The sequence below is a fragment of the Heloderma suspectum genome, chromosome 2 (genome assembly GCF_057233095.1).
Source record: "Heloderma suspectum isolate Gila_16-S chromosome 2, 16-S_ref, whole genome shotgun sequence".
Taxonomy (NCBI): Eukaryota; Metazoa; Chordata; class Lepidosauria; order Squamata; family Helodermatidae; genus Heloderma; species Heloderma suspectum.
In genome coordinates this window covers 234,003,009-234,016,762 of record NC_139459.1, presented here as the reverse complement: position 1 = coordinate 234,016,762, position 13,754 = coordinate 234,003,009, and the positions used below count along the sequence as shown (strand labels likewise).

The 13,754-nt window shown below is 43.5% G+C and overlaps 1 protein-coding gene across 10 annotated transcripts in view; it reads left to right on the top strand.

Annotated features, from left to right (window-relative positions):
• Nucleotides 1–13,754, top strand: part of EVI5L (ecotropic viral integration site 5 like) — a 69,893-nt gene that overhangs the window by 51,944 nt on the left and 4,195 nt on the right. For 8 of the 10 annotated variants that reach the window (XM_084838517.1, XM_084838512.1, XM_084838506.1 and 5 more), the window contains 5 exons: nucleotides 580–738; nucleotides 1,265–1,411; nucleotides 2,861–2,956; nucleotides 4,892–4,987; nucleotides 5,791–13,493. In XM_084838517.1, coding sequence (XP_084694643.1) covers nucleotides 580–738; nucleotides 1,265–1,411; nucleotides 2,861–2,956; nucleotides 4,892–4,987; nucleotides 5,791–6,102 — 810 coding nt within the window. In that variant the 3' untranslated portion in view covers nucleotides 6,103–13,493. Of the gene's footprint in view, nucleotides 1–579; nucleotides 739–1,264; nucleotides 1,412–2,860; nucleotides 2,957–4,891; nucleotides 4,988–5,790; nucleotides 13,494–13,754 lie in introns of those variants that run through there. The other 2 variants (XM_084838511.1, XM_084838509.1) reach the window with 2 other exon arrangements.

Here is a 13,754-nt window from a genome sequence, read left to right as displayed (position 1 = left end):
TAGCCCTTTTTATACAAGCCTCCAGGGGCTGATTCTGTAAACTACACAGCAGTAAATCAGTAATGAACAAGTTAATAGAATGAGATTACACATATGTCTAACTGGTTAGACATATATGAGTAGTCTAATGTCTTAGGGAACAATTAGCATGACCCTAAAATTGCTAATATTCTTTAACATAGTATTAAATATGTGGTTACTGGTGAGACAGAAAAGGGCGTAGTTTAGTGGTAGAGCAGCTACTACTGATGTAATAGATATTTTCTTGTGTTCAGGATGTACCCAGAGTTTAGAACAGTAGAGGATAGGAATAAGCAAGTTGTCTAATATTCCATGATTGCCTTTGTGCTCTTTATTTTCTGTGAAATATCAGAAATAGTCCTTCAGAAGCAAGATGTTGGGCATATTGACTTCTAGTCTGGCACAGTAAAGTTACTGTTTCTGGTGACCTGGTCCCTTTCCATTTCTGTACAGTGCTACAGTCTTCTATTTAACTGTGTCCATACACAGGCATTGATGCCCATGAGCACAATATGCTTGTTCTGCAACTTGGAGATTATTCTGCCTTCCCTACTGTAGGCCCATCTGAGCCGGACAGGTGGGCGATGGAAGGATTCTCCTCGCAAGAACACTATGAATGACCTCCAGGATGAACTGATGAGCCTCCGTCTGCGTGAAACACAGGCCCAGGCTGAGGTCCGGGAGCTGCGCCAGAGGGTGGTGGAACTCGAAACCCAGGTCAGTGAGGTCTATTATTCATTTATTTACAGAATTGCTAAACTATTCTATATCTAAAAAAGATTCCCAAGCAGTGAACAGTGAAGGACAGAATAAAATATAAAAGAATAAAAATATCTAAAATCAAGTTATACAATAAAACCATGTTGTTATCAAACTAGTTTTTACAGAGTTTCAATTATGGCAATTCTGTACACACTCTGTGAGAAAATTGTTCTTTTCCATCTATTCTTATGGCTAGAGACTTACCTGATTTCTTTCCACCAGCAATATGAGTGTGTTTCGTTCTTTCCTAACCTGGTTGTAGCAGTTTTTTGTTCTTTAACATTCAAACAACGATTTTGTATTGAGTGGAAGTGTGAAGTTTTGAAGTGTATGGAAGGGGATGTGATAAGTGTGTGTTTGTAGTTTGAATACACTCAAAGTGTGCCATGTAAGGGTGGAGTACACACGGACACATTTGTCATAAGTGTATCATGTCTGGAAAGTGCCAGAGTATCAGCTTCCCTTCATTCCTGTCTTCCAGGATCAGATCCACAGCAACCACCTAAACCGGATGGAGCAGGAATGTGCTGGGCTGCATGAAAAGGTACAGTACCTCACTGCCCAGAACAAGGGACTGCAGACCCAACTGAGTGAGACCAAACGCAAGCATTCCGAATCTGAGTGCAAGGTGAGATCTATTATTATTTTTTATTACATTTCTATACAACCCCATAGCCGAAGCTCTCTTTAAAATACAATATGCAAAGTTTAAGTACAAAGTACATAAAAGCATACAGACAGTATATAGAAACAACATATAACTAAAAACAACTTTGAACTAAAAACAATTTAATGAAAAAATTCCAACAATAAAACAACACAGATTAAAACAACATAGCTTAAAAACAGTATAAAAGAGTCAGCAAAAGGAACACAAGTTCTAAAAAGGGAAGGCCTGCTGGGAATAATAGAGTCTTTAATTCTTGCTTAAAAACCTTCAAAGAGGTCAGCAGGTGCATTTCAACCAGCAGGTCATTCCACAACTGAGGGGTGGCAAAGGAAAAGCTCCTCTTGCATGTGGCTGCCAGTCTCACATTAGGCAGCCACAGCAGAGAGCCCTCAGAGGACCTTAGGTGGCAAACTGGGGCGTAGGGGAGAAGGCGCCCCCTAAGGTACCTTGGACCTAGACCATGTAAGGCTTTAAAGGTAAGAACCAGCACTTTATATTTTGCTTTGAAACAAATTGGCAGCCAGTGTAAAGATTTTAAAACAGGTGTAATATGGTCTCCACGAGATGTCCCAGAGACCAACCTGGCTGCCATATTTTGTACCAGTTGAAGTTTCCAAACTAAATATACAGACAACCCCAAGTACAGCGCATTACAGAAATCAAGCCTAGAGGTTACCAGTGAGTGCACCATCGTTACCAGGTCCATGTATTACAGGAAGGGGTGTAGCTGGTGTATCAGCCGAAGTTGCTAACAGGCACTTCTCACCGTTGCCTCCACTTGGGGTGCCAGGAGCAGGGTCAGGTCAAGAAGCACCCCCAAGCCACAAACTTGCTCCTTCAGGGAGAGTACAACCCCATCCAGAACTGGTTGACATACCTCAATACCTGAATTAGGACCCTTCACGATGAGCGCCTCTAGTGTGATACCATGCAACTGTGATATTCTGTTTTACCCAGTCCTCTCCAATATAGCAACAAATTAATCTTTCTGGATTGCTGCTTTGAGGGCAGGAGCTCAGTGCAGAAATTCTGTGAGGTTTCCAAAGCTGTAAAGGTGATTCTTGTCCAATCAATCAATCAATCAATCAATCAATCAACCCTTGGGCTTGCTGGAATTACCTGGTACTGGTGCACTGCATTTTGCAAATTTGCCTTATTCAGAAGATGAGACTGAGGTCCTGCCCACTGGACATCCTTGGCTTTAGTCACTGTCCTATCTTGTAGCATTCTCTTTGATTGACCCTGGGAATTCTGGGCAGTTTAGTGACTCAGCATGGGCCTCATGACATCTTCAGCTGCCATAACGAACTGCAGGTGACAAGCTTTTTCTTCTGGCCCCCATGTTGCCTAGTCTCCTTGCTTGCACTCTGCTGGGTCACTGCCATTGGTTTCTGTTTTCTGTTGCAGAGCAAAGAAGAGGTGATGGCTGTACGCCTGCGAGAAGCTGACAGCATGGCTGCCGTGGCAGAGATGCGGCAGAGGATTGCTGAGCTGGAGATTCAGGTTAGGCGCTCAGGAAGATAACTAGGAATGAATCCAAAGCAGTATTTTGTCCCAGGAGCATCCCAGTACTATTTGTTCTTGTTGCATGCACTTGCTGTATCCCTTGCCTCTGCAGCTGAGAACTTTGGGGGCTTAAAATAACAGTAAAAACATGTCTGTTTAAATAATAATTGATTATATATTTTTCTTCTGTTTATTTAAATTCTGAGATTATTCTGAATTCTGATATAAATTATGAACATACGTAACATAATGGAATACAGAGTAACATTGAATATGAAAAGTGGCATTATAGCATTGTGTGACATTTGGTTTCTATAGTCTCTTCATTATCGTACCTATCCCAGAATTACTTCTCTCGAGCACAATAATGATAACTTGGAACCAAACTAGATGTTCTAAGAGATACAGAGATGCCACGGTTCCATATCTCTTTGTTCTTCCTTTTAACATTTATTACACTACAAGGTATGGTGTGATGCTGTGACATGTCTCCTCACCCCCGCCTTGGATCATTGGTGCATGGGGAAATGCACAGCATGTTGATGCAAGCCCTGTCATAGTCCTACATTATAAGGAAGAGGAAACCAAAAGACACGGAGCAGCCATGTCTCTAATCATGGCTAATTCCTCCCCCAGTCTTACTCACAAAAGTGAGGAATTGGGCCATGAGGAATTAGAGGTTGCTTGCATAATTCATTGCCCACAGAGTTCCCTGTAGAGCTAAAGTTCCTAAAGCAGGGGTGGGGAGCCTTGGGCCCGGGAGCTGAATCCAGCCCTCCTGGGGTCAAGTCTGGTCCTCTGGGATTCCCCATGCCTCTTTCCCCTAGCTGCCAACCGTTTGGTGGTTCCAGGCTTTTGTGCAGTTTTTCCCCCATTCTAAAAGGTAGAAACACCTCTCCTAAGGCTTAGTTTTTGGCAGTAAGAGCTTTTAAGCTAAAATAGACTGATATTTTTGGTCCTGGCCCTTTTGCTTTCAGCCCCACCCACCACTGGAATGCAGCCTCCGAAAACGTCTCTGAAATGGAATTCATCCCTTGGGCTGAAAGAGGTTCCCCACCCCTGTCCTAAAATCTGAGGTGGGCCTTCCTAGTGCAGCACTGGCTGGTCCTAGGAGAGGTACAAGCTCTGGCCTGCCCCATGTTACTATTTTTGTTTTGTAAGTCTTGATTGGAGTTCAGCATGCACTCCTGAGCACTTTTAGTTCACTGCTCTCATCTTACCTTTCCTTTGATTGCCTACCTATGAATGTAATGCGAGAATCAGCACCAAAGCCAACCTGTGTTAGTTACAGTTCTGGGCACTCCAGCCATTTTTCAACCTCCTTCCACAAGTGAGATAACAGAAAATTGACAAAATACCACCAGGAGCCATTCCTAATTCTTTTATAGTACCTCATTCACAGCCTTGGGTTTAACCCTTCTGTAGCAAAGGATTTAAAAAAAACAAAAACAGAAGTTACTCTTTTAGTTCATTTGGCAGAGCTGTAAGCATCTTTGAAAAGAGACCTGAAGCTCAAGACTTCAAGTCTTGTTGACACATAGGGATTCTGTGTAGGAAAGGGGTGGACTTTAAACATAATGATTTAAACAATCAACCACATTGATAGGCAATGGACTGCACTAAATTTGTATATTGTGGATAACTTTGGTTCTTCGTGAAGTTGTTTGTTCAGGCCATGAAATAATGCATACACTGAGAGAAAGGTATAAGTGAAGGATGGGGAAAGTGTGGCCATCCAGATGTTCTACTGCAACTCTCATCATCCCTCAGCATTGGCTCTGCTAGCAGGGGCTGATGGAAGTTGTAGTCCAGCAACATTTGGAGAGCCAGACGTTCCGCATCCCTGGTAAGAAATTATGGCCCCTCTCCACTTCCCTCTCCAGCCAGGATATGACCCTTCCTAACTGCCTCTCCTCTTTCTTCCACAAACAGAGGGAAGAAGGGATGATCCAGGGCCAACTCAACAATTCCGATTCCTCCCAGTACATCCGTGAACTCAAGGATCAGATTGATGAACTTAAGGCAGAGGTGAGCCCAAGCTCATGGGAGGAAGAGTGGGAAAACCCATGGAGGGGTGGGGTTGTGAGACTTCTGATGCCTTCTCTGTTAGCCCCTCTTAGCATCCTGTACCCAGTCACAGCTGCTTATTTCTCCACAGGGCCTCATACCAGACAACAGACAAAATGGGCTGGGACTTGCAAAACTCCTGATTTTCTCAGGAGCTCACAGAGATCAGAAGCCAGCTTTTAGACATCAAATGTCAGTGGAACTATGCCAGGGCACCACCACAGAGGGGCTGCACAAACTCTCAGCTTTGTCAGATGCATAGATCAAGGATTTAACTGGACAAGAACTAGGGTAGTGATGGAAGGTGCAGAGTTCAAGTACCCCACATCTGTGTGATGCCAAGATTCCCTCTGACCTACCTTAGAAAGTGTCTGTGTCTGCCTGTCACAAACCACTCTAAACAGAGAAATCGTTACTTCTCTGTATTCTTTTACATCCCTGAGCTCTTGCCAGACCAAGGAGAGGAAGCGGATGTTTATGTACGCACACAAAAATGTTCACTACTGTTCCACCCAGGGTAGATGCTGTGTCTGTTGTTTGTAAGAAGTACTAGGATGGGGCAGGGTTTTTATTACCTCTTGCTTGCTGAACACAGTATTTCCATTGTAGGCAGGAGCTTACAGTGTGTGTTACACAGTGGTATACAAGAAGCAATTCTGATCTGTCCACTTGTGGGTATTTTCTCTGCATCCATGTTAGAAACACTACATGGGTCCCATTATGCTAAGTGGCTGCCCCTAATGCTATCTCTCTGTCTCCTGCAGATCCGGCTGATGAAGGGACAGAAGCCCTTTGAGGACTCCATGGGCTTTGATGGTATTCATATTGTGAGTCATCTGGCAGTGGATGATGACTCGCTGCATTCTTCAGATGAGGAACTGCTGACCAGCCCCATGGTGGTGGGTGCCCTGCAGGATGTCTTGTACCCACTCTCTCCTCATAACACTCACTTTCTACGGGGTGCTGAGAGCTCTGGTAAGGAGAGTGATGGCACCACAGATAGTGATCCAGATGACCCTGCCTCCGCCACTGAGCCCAATGGTGAGATCATCTTTGCAGAGGCCCTGGGCAAATGAGGTGAGATGCTGCTGCCATCCCAGCTCCGTCTGGAAGGCACTTGGTCCTCTGGCCATGCTGTACTGAGAGGGCAGGGGTCATAGACAGATCACACGAGATGCATCTGAGCCCCCTACCCAGTAAGTATCGTGCCCATGAGAAGGCACATGGGGAACAGACAGAGTTCTACAGCTGGCCTGCATTACATGGACCATCTCTATTGATCGTTGTCTGCACTGCCTCTTTTCTAGTTCTGTCGTCACTGATAGTTAAAATCCAAATCCATGTATTTCATTCACATCCCCCACCCCATTGCCACACTTTTTTTTTCCCTCCCACACACAAAGATTTGCACACATGAGAACTTTGAAGGGACAGCAGAAGCAACCAGTCCACTGGTTCAAAAGATTGCAGTCCAGTAGCAATTAATCTCTGTCTCCTTGCCATGCTTGGAGAGATGAGAAGGGTCAGTCTTCCCTTTATTTATATGTGTCCCCATACACTCCTGTTCTGAATGCAGAGGAGAAAATTGAATGACTCCACACTCTTTGTGATTTTCAATCCAGGGAAAGGACAAGGAGGGGTGTGTGAAGAATGTGCTTCTGAAGAGGTGATTTGGTTCTAGAGAGAGAGGGATTGTATTTTTGTTCTTGCATATATTATTTATTTCTACTGTATAATTGCCATACTCTCTCCTTTAGAGGAGACTTGGCATAAAGCTTTAATTTCAGTGATCTTGAGGGCTTTTATGGAGCAGCCAGAACTGCTTCTGTAGGTAAAGACACAGAATTTTTTTTGAGTTGTGCTGTGGTAAGGAAAATGCTCCACATGGTACCTTCTATGGCTGATTTTGCCTCCAGCTGTAATTCCATTCTGCTTCGTCCATGACAGGGCATTTAGGTGCTGTCTTGCTCCATATGTAAACAGCAGTTCCTCCAGAATTCCTGGCCTGGAATTGTATGGGTTGAGGTCATATTCTTCCTTAACTCCACCTTTATGGCCACCTCTTCAGACGATGGTTCTTGCAAAGTTTTGCCCATTGTCTGGTTTGCATCAGGCAGGCAAAACACTCAGAAAACAGATTTAATTTAGGCAACACAGGTAAAATCTATCTTGAGCTTCTCTTCTGTCCATGATTCACAAGATCAGAACAAGTGGCTAAGTTTTCAGAGATGTGCCTGAAGATTAGAATGCTTTCTTGCTGGCAAAGAAAGCTAGTGTGTCGAGAGATGGGAATACTGGGATGCCCTGACACCTTATCCTGCCAAGATAAAAAAATGGAAATGCCCACACTCATCGTGGAACAACACATGAAGCAAACATGAGGATCCCAGCTCCATGTTTGCCACCTGACACTAATGGGGTGGAGGTTGCACAGGAGAATCAGTGGGAGAAGTCTGTTTAACCCTTTGTGTGCCTACTGATTATCCCATTCAAATGCTTCCCTCCCCTCCCTCTGCATATATATTAACATGTTTCTTGTATAATATGTAGCTCTACTCCAAGACACAACTCCTTGCAGAAACAGCCCTCTTTTTTTCCTTTAAGTGGGGGTGGGGGGAAGAGAAGAGACTTTGGCTTCTCAACAAGATTAGCTTCTAACCTTTACTTGGCATGAAGATTGCTGACACAGCCCACCTATAGCAATGGGTGAATAAAGAATCCCTAATCCACAGGCAGGCAGGCAGGCATGATCTCATTGAAAAAGTTTTTAAATAAACTGTGCAGTAATCCCCAGCTCAACTAGAAATATTACTCTGTCATGCTGTTTGAGTGTCTGCATTGCAGGATGCGCTCTTGGAACTCAGTAGGTGTTTATTCAGTTCAGCCCAAAGAGGTTTACTTTCAACAGATGGGTCGATCACCAGCTGGGGAACACATGGAGCAATACTTCGAACATGGCATGGGTCTGACTTCTCTCAGTCAGAGAGAATTCTGCAACTGCAATTCATGATCCTTCCCCTAATTTTCAGGGTACAGGGTTGAAGCCTGCTAGTTTGAGTCTGCCCCCTTTCCCTTAAGTGATGAGGTCTGAGTTTAAGGTTCAGTAAAACCCCTCTCATGTAACATGTTCTGTAGGGACTGGTGCTACCCCACAGGAAGGCAAGGTTTCAGCCCCTACTGAAAAGAAGACATGGCCATGACAGCTGTGTGAAAAATGGCTTTGAAAGATGTTCAGGGCTGTTTCTTTCAGTTTGAAATGGGGAGATCTCAAGGATGAGTTGCTATGAAATATTTATTGTTGCAAGATGTCTGAATAGAGGCATTGTTACAAAGGATGATGTTCAACTCAGGAATGAAGATCAGTTGAGTTTAGGAAATGGAGAGGGTTTTACAGAAAATCTATGGAACGGTTGGGGGTGGGGATGTACAAAGCTGAGGATGCAGGGCTTCAGCCCTGCTGCAGAGGTAAGCAATTTTGTTAGGCCACAACTTTGATTACTGAGGGCGTTCTATGGACTAGTTTCTGAATTGGGAATAGAGTGTTTCTGCCTTCCGGGAATGGGAAGCCGGTCTTGTTATGGACTCACTTTCTTTCCATCCTTCACTAAACACTATTTCCTTACTTTGAGCTGTTACAAACTACCATTTGATTTTGCATAATCTTTAAAAACTAGAACATTATTAATTTAAAATGTTCTGTATCAGACACATTGATCTCTTTCGGAAATATGTCTCCATGATTCTTCCCTTGACATGGGTTTCCAGTTTATTTGGTCCATAGTGAAGGAAGAGTTCCTTAGATTTTCCGGACATTACTGTGCGTGCCTCTTCGCAACAGGGCAAACGTTGTGGGTCATTTCAACTCCCAAATCTTGGACTCCTCTACTGAAGTTAAACCAGCATTTGCAGAAGCAGGAGAACAAACCTGCACCCACCTGGCCCAGCCCACCACATGGGTGGCCCTGAAGTATTGTATATGTATTTATATAAATAAGCCTGGGGAAAGGCTCCAGTGTGGTATAACTTTACATATTTTAATAGACGTATTATATATATATACATGCTGCACTGTATTGCCAAATTTATGTCATTTACTCTGCCATTATTCAGTCTCCCCCAGAGATCAACAGCATAATATGCGGTCCAAACAAGAGTTCAGCCTGCACTGTTGCTTTGCTCTGCTCGCATCAGTTGGATGAATTCTATTTCATTTTATTGCTACCAGTGGGCACACGTTTGCCTTGTTGGATGGCTTGTGAAACTGTTTGCCAGTCTGTGCATATTTCCTAGCAGTTGTTGTTGATCTTTGTTTGTGTAGTGCTACCCGAATGCTCACTGCCTCCAAGATTAGGAAGACTTTGAATCACTGCTTTTCCTAAATCTGAAGTAATCCCATTGACTTTAGTGTTTTCAGATTTACACTGGAGCAAATGGGAGAAGACTGTGTTCATCAGACAGGATCGGATTCAAACTGCTTCCTCAGCCTGTTTTAGTCAGAGTTTGGGGTTGTTGTTTTTAATATGAAATACACTTAGACATTACTCATTAATTCATATAAACCTTACTCTAGATTTATTCTGGCATGACTCTGACTGAAGTGGAATTTGTTAGCATCTGACCTCTACTAATCTACAGTACTTATTCACATTACTGCCACTTCATTGCAGTGTTTAAGACCATGGCTGTGGAACAGTGTGATATGTTTTACCAGAAGTTGCCACAAATCCCAAGTGCCCTCACCCTGCTGCTTCTATATTGGCAAGTCTCCCATATTTGGAGGCCACAGAAACTGCAATACGTTCAAACTTTCTCCCAGACATGCCTGATTTCTGAGACTAGATCCATGCAACATCAAGAAAATAAGGGACAAGCATTTTGACTTCTGCGGCTTCCCATCAGGGAATATTTATTTATGTCCTCCTTGAGTGCAGGGCAGATAACATAAAACCATACGATAAAAATAATTTATTCCTAGTTAAAGCCTAATTGACTCCTTAGCACCATGGAAGAATTAAAAGTATTCAGAGAAAGGAGCTGGGTGAGAGATGGCAATTCTAATGTTACCATGACAGAGTACAAGGTATTCAGGTGATTCAAGCTGGCATAGCCTGTGTTCCTTCCTGTTGAGTGTGGCTAAATAGTCGATGGGGATCCACCCCAGTGAACTGAATGACATTAGGTCACGTTACACCTAATGAAAACATTAACCTCAGTGGCTACAGTGAACTGAGGCTGATTTACTTTTCATACAAATCTGGCCTTCAGTTCTTTAAAAATAGTCAATTTTTAAGAGATGCCCCTGCCCTCCAGAATTTTTTTATTAATTCTAATAATACCACCAAGGGATTTGCGTTTTTGTTGTAATAATTGGCACAATTAGTAATTATGTGTTTGGGGCTCCTAAAACAATATATTTCTGCATACTGTCCACATACAAAATGTAAAGCAAGCTTTTGCCATGGTATATATGTTAGAAGAAAATTTCAGTCCAGCCGGTCTGGCTGGCTTCTTTGAACATCCGCATGAGGTATAGGATTGCCATCCCAAGCCAGCTGTCAGCCCTTTCTGCTACCCCTGCTGTTTTGCATTGATTTTGTATTGTTCTTAGCACAAAGTATTGTGAATGGATTTCAAAGGATGAGTCCATTTATTTTTACATGACTCTTGTGAGCTCTCCTTCCCTGCATTTCTTTTCCAGACGAAGGTGCCAAATACTGAGTAGCCCACTCAGTGCACTGGAGCAGCCTTCCCCAACCTGGTGCCCTCCCAATATGTTGAACTGCAACTCCCATCATTCCCAGCCAGCACAGCAGGTTTGGGAAGGCTGCTGTGGAGCATCATACCCAGAAAGGCAGGAACCTGGTAAGGGAGAGAGTGAAATGTGCCTGTGCATACAGAGCATTCTCAGGCACATAGCTGTTTCTGTCCTAAATGGCTTTGCACAGACCTTTCCTCCTCATTCTCCCTTCGCTGAATGGCCCTGTGCCCCTTCAGTATTCTTAGTAGCACCGGGTCATCAGGCATCTGTCTGACCACCCAAGCTCCAGAGCAAGCTGCAGTTTCTTATACCATCAGGGTGTCTGGTAAAGCCAATATCCTAGAGCAGCTTGCTGTGCTTGGCCCCAGCATGTTCTCTTGGACAGGATGCGCTGGAGGTGGTGCTTCTGTTGTGATCTTTGATCATTACTGACATGGTTCAATTTGCACTTTAATAGTAGTTCTTTCCCCTCTTTATAAAGGGGGAAACAATATGGTGCTGTACTTAGACTGGGGTTGGGAATGCTTCCTCTGTTCTCCTCCCAGCTGTGACACTTGACTTCTAGTCTTTCTCTAGCTCAAATGCATCTATTCCCCTTTTGTGTGCCACAACTTCCTCTTCTGTAGAAGCAGGAGAGGCTGAGCTTACTACTGTGAATAGTGTTTGGGTGGCACCCTGTTAATTACACTAAATAGGACTCCCAAGGTACAAGATGCAAAAGACAGTATGCTCTAGGGGACAGAGTGGAATGGGAACCACAGGCTAAAAGAAATTGGGCTGTATTCCTTAAGCCAGGGATGAGCAACTTGTTATCCTCCAGAGTTTTGGCCTACATCTCCCATCATGCTTCACTATTGGCTATGCTGGTTAAGGCTAATGGGAGTTGTGGGCTAAAACATCTAGAGGGCCACGAGTTGCCCATCCCTGCCTTAAGCCCTAGTTTGTTTAGTTTTGATCACAGAAACAGTCATGGCAAAGACAGATACCAGCATTTTAAGAGTAGTGGAGGTAAATTGAGAGCACTGGCACTGCCCACTACATAAACATACATTTTCTGTTCTAGAGTGAGCTCTGAAACTGGCTCTGCCTGGTTAAGCTTGATTGTGGCTGTGGTGGGCACCTGCTGGTCAGCACCTGTGAATTTGCCAACACACACTGTTTGTTCCTAAAAAACAGGGTTTTTTAATGTTTGATTTTTTTCTGGAAAAAAATATGTATGCATAAATGTATTTGTGCTGCTTTAACAAAAACAAGAGCCTGCCTAATGCACAACAAGTAGGGCAAGAGTGAGACACACTTCTTTAGGAAGCAAATCTCTGCTCCAGCATTAAAGTTGCTGCTATGTGTGGTTGTAAATAACACAAGTTGCAAAGCAGACGAAAAACCTACTGTGAGCGCCCTCAGAACGCTGTCAGTCTTTGCCTAAAATTGTTAACTCTTTCCATTGAAAAGACAAGGGATCTTTTCAGCATTACAAATGTTTTCAAAAATGTCATTATGGACTTTAGTAGAGAAAACCTTCTGATCATTGTGGGAGTTGGAGAGATAACCTTGCTTAGGACTTTCTCCAGCAGAGGCTCTGGAGTATTGCATTCCTGGGATGCTGTTAGTCCCCCCACCCTCCAACATAGTGGGATTATTATCATAGGAGGATGCCTTGAATGGTACCAAAATTAGGCGTGACTAGAATTACTTCGCAGTAGAAATCACTGTAATGAGGCACTTGGGTAGAAAGGATGTGCTTGGGCAGGTAATGGATTAATGGAAGGAACTGGGAGGGTAGCACAGATTTAACATTTTATTTAGGCAGGGTTAGACCAAGTACACTACATTCTTTTTAGCTGTCGGTTATGAATATGTCTGGAACCAAGTATGTTAGATATTATAACTACACAAGTATTGTTAAAGGGTGATTACTAACCATGGGGTAAAAGAGCCTCACTCTGTGGGATAGTAGGAGCATGAGACTGGCTATGAAAAGATTTTCTGGAAAATCCCAAAGCAACATAGTTCCAAAGCAAGAATTCTGCCACATGTTAGAAAAAATATAAAGTATTCTTGCTGTTTGTGTGGTGGTCCCTGAAGCTCATCCTAAAACCCAGGACCACGCAAATGGATTAGGTCCAGCTCCCCAGCTGGTATAAGTCAGCAACACTGCATTGAAATTAGTGACACCTTTAGTTGCGTATCTGGCTCCCATTTGTGCCATCTTGTAGAATAGTATGTGAAAGGATATGCGGTTGAAAGCAGAGGAGTTGAATGGGGCCAAGAGCACAGGGCATTTTAGTGCTGATTGAGACCTTCATAGTAGAGCTTTGTACCCCTGCTAGGATTCTCACATGCACAGTGGAATCCCCTGGTAGAAGTAGACTGGTCCATGTTTCATCTTTGTATACTGACTTGCCCCATACTATATGCGGCTAGATCACTAAATACTAGCAAACAGCAAGCTACTCCTGTCCAGAAGGAATATGCAGGTTACAGTGCGTGTTTGCTTTCCAGGTTGGAAGAATTTCTCTCCTCAGAGCCACAACTGTTCCTGAAATCATGTGTTTAGTGTAACTATGTACCTGTGTCCCTTCTCTGCTCCTTAAAATATAGCTTCCGTTCTTTCTAGCCCATACCCATGTAAAAACAAATACTGTTGTACAAAATATCTGTACTTTCAACAAAAGAACCCCCCACAAAATAAACTATTTACACTGTCTTAATAACTCTGTGTCTCAGGCCTTGACCGGGGTGGGTAGGGGTGCCAGTGCTAATCATTGAGAAAAGAGCACTTGTGTGCACCAGGTAGGTATCAGCATGTGCAGTGCAAATGAGCCTAGACTGGTAAGCTCTTCTCCAAACCAGCTGTCTACAAGAGAGTTTCATTAAAAACCTACTCACACAGGAGTTCTAGATTGCAATTAGCACCAAAAGGGCTACATCTCTGTAGCATTCACAAGATTCCCACATATGGCAGGTTCA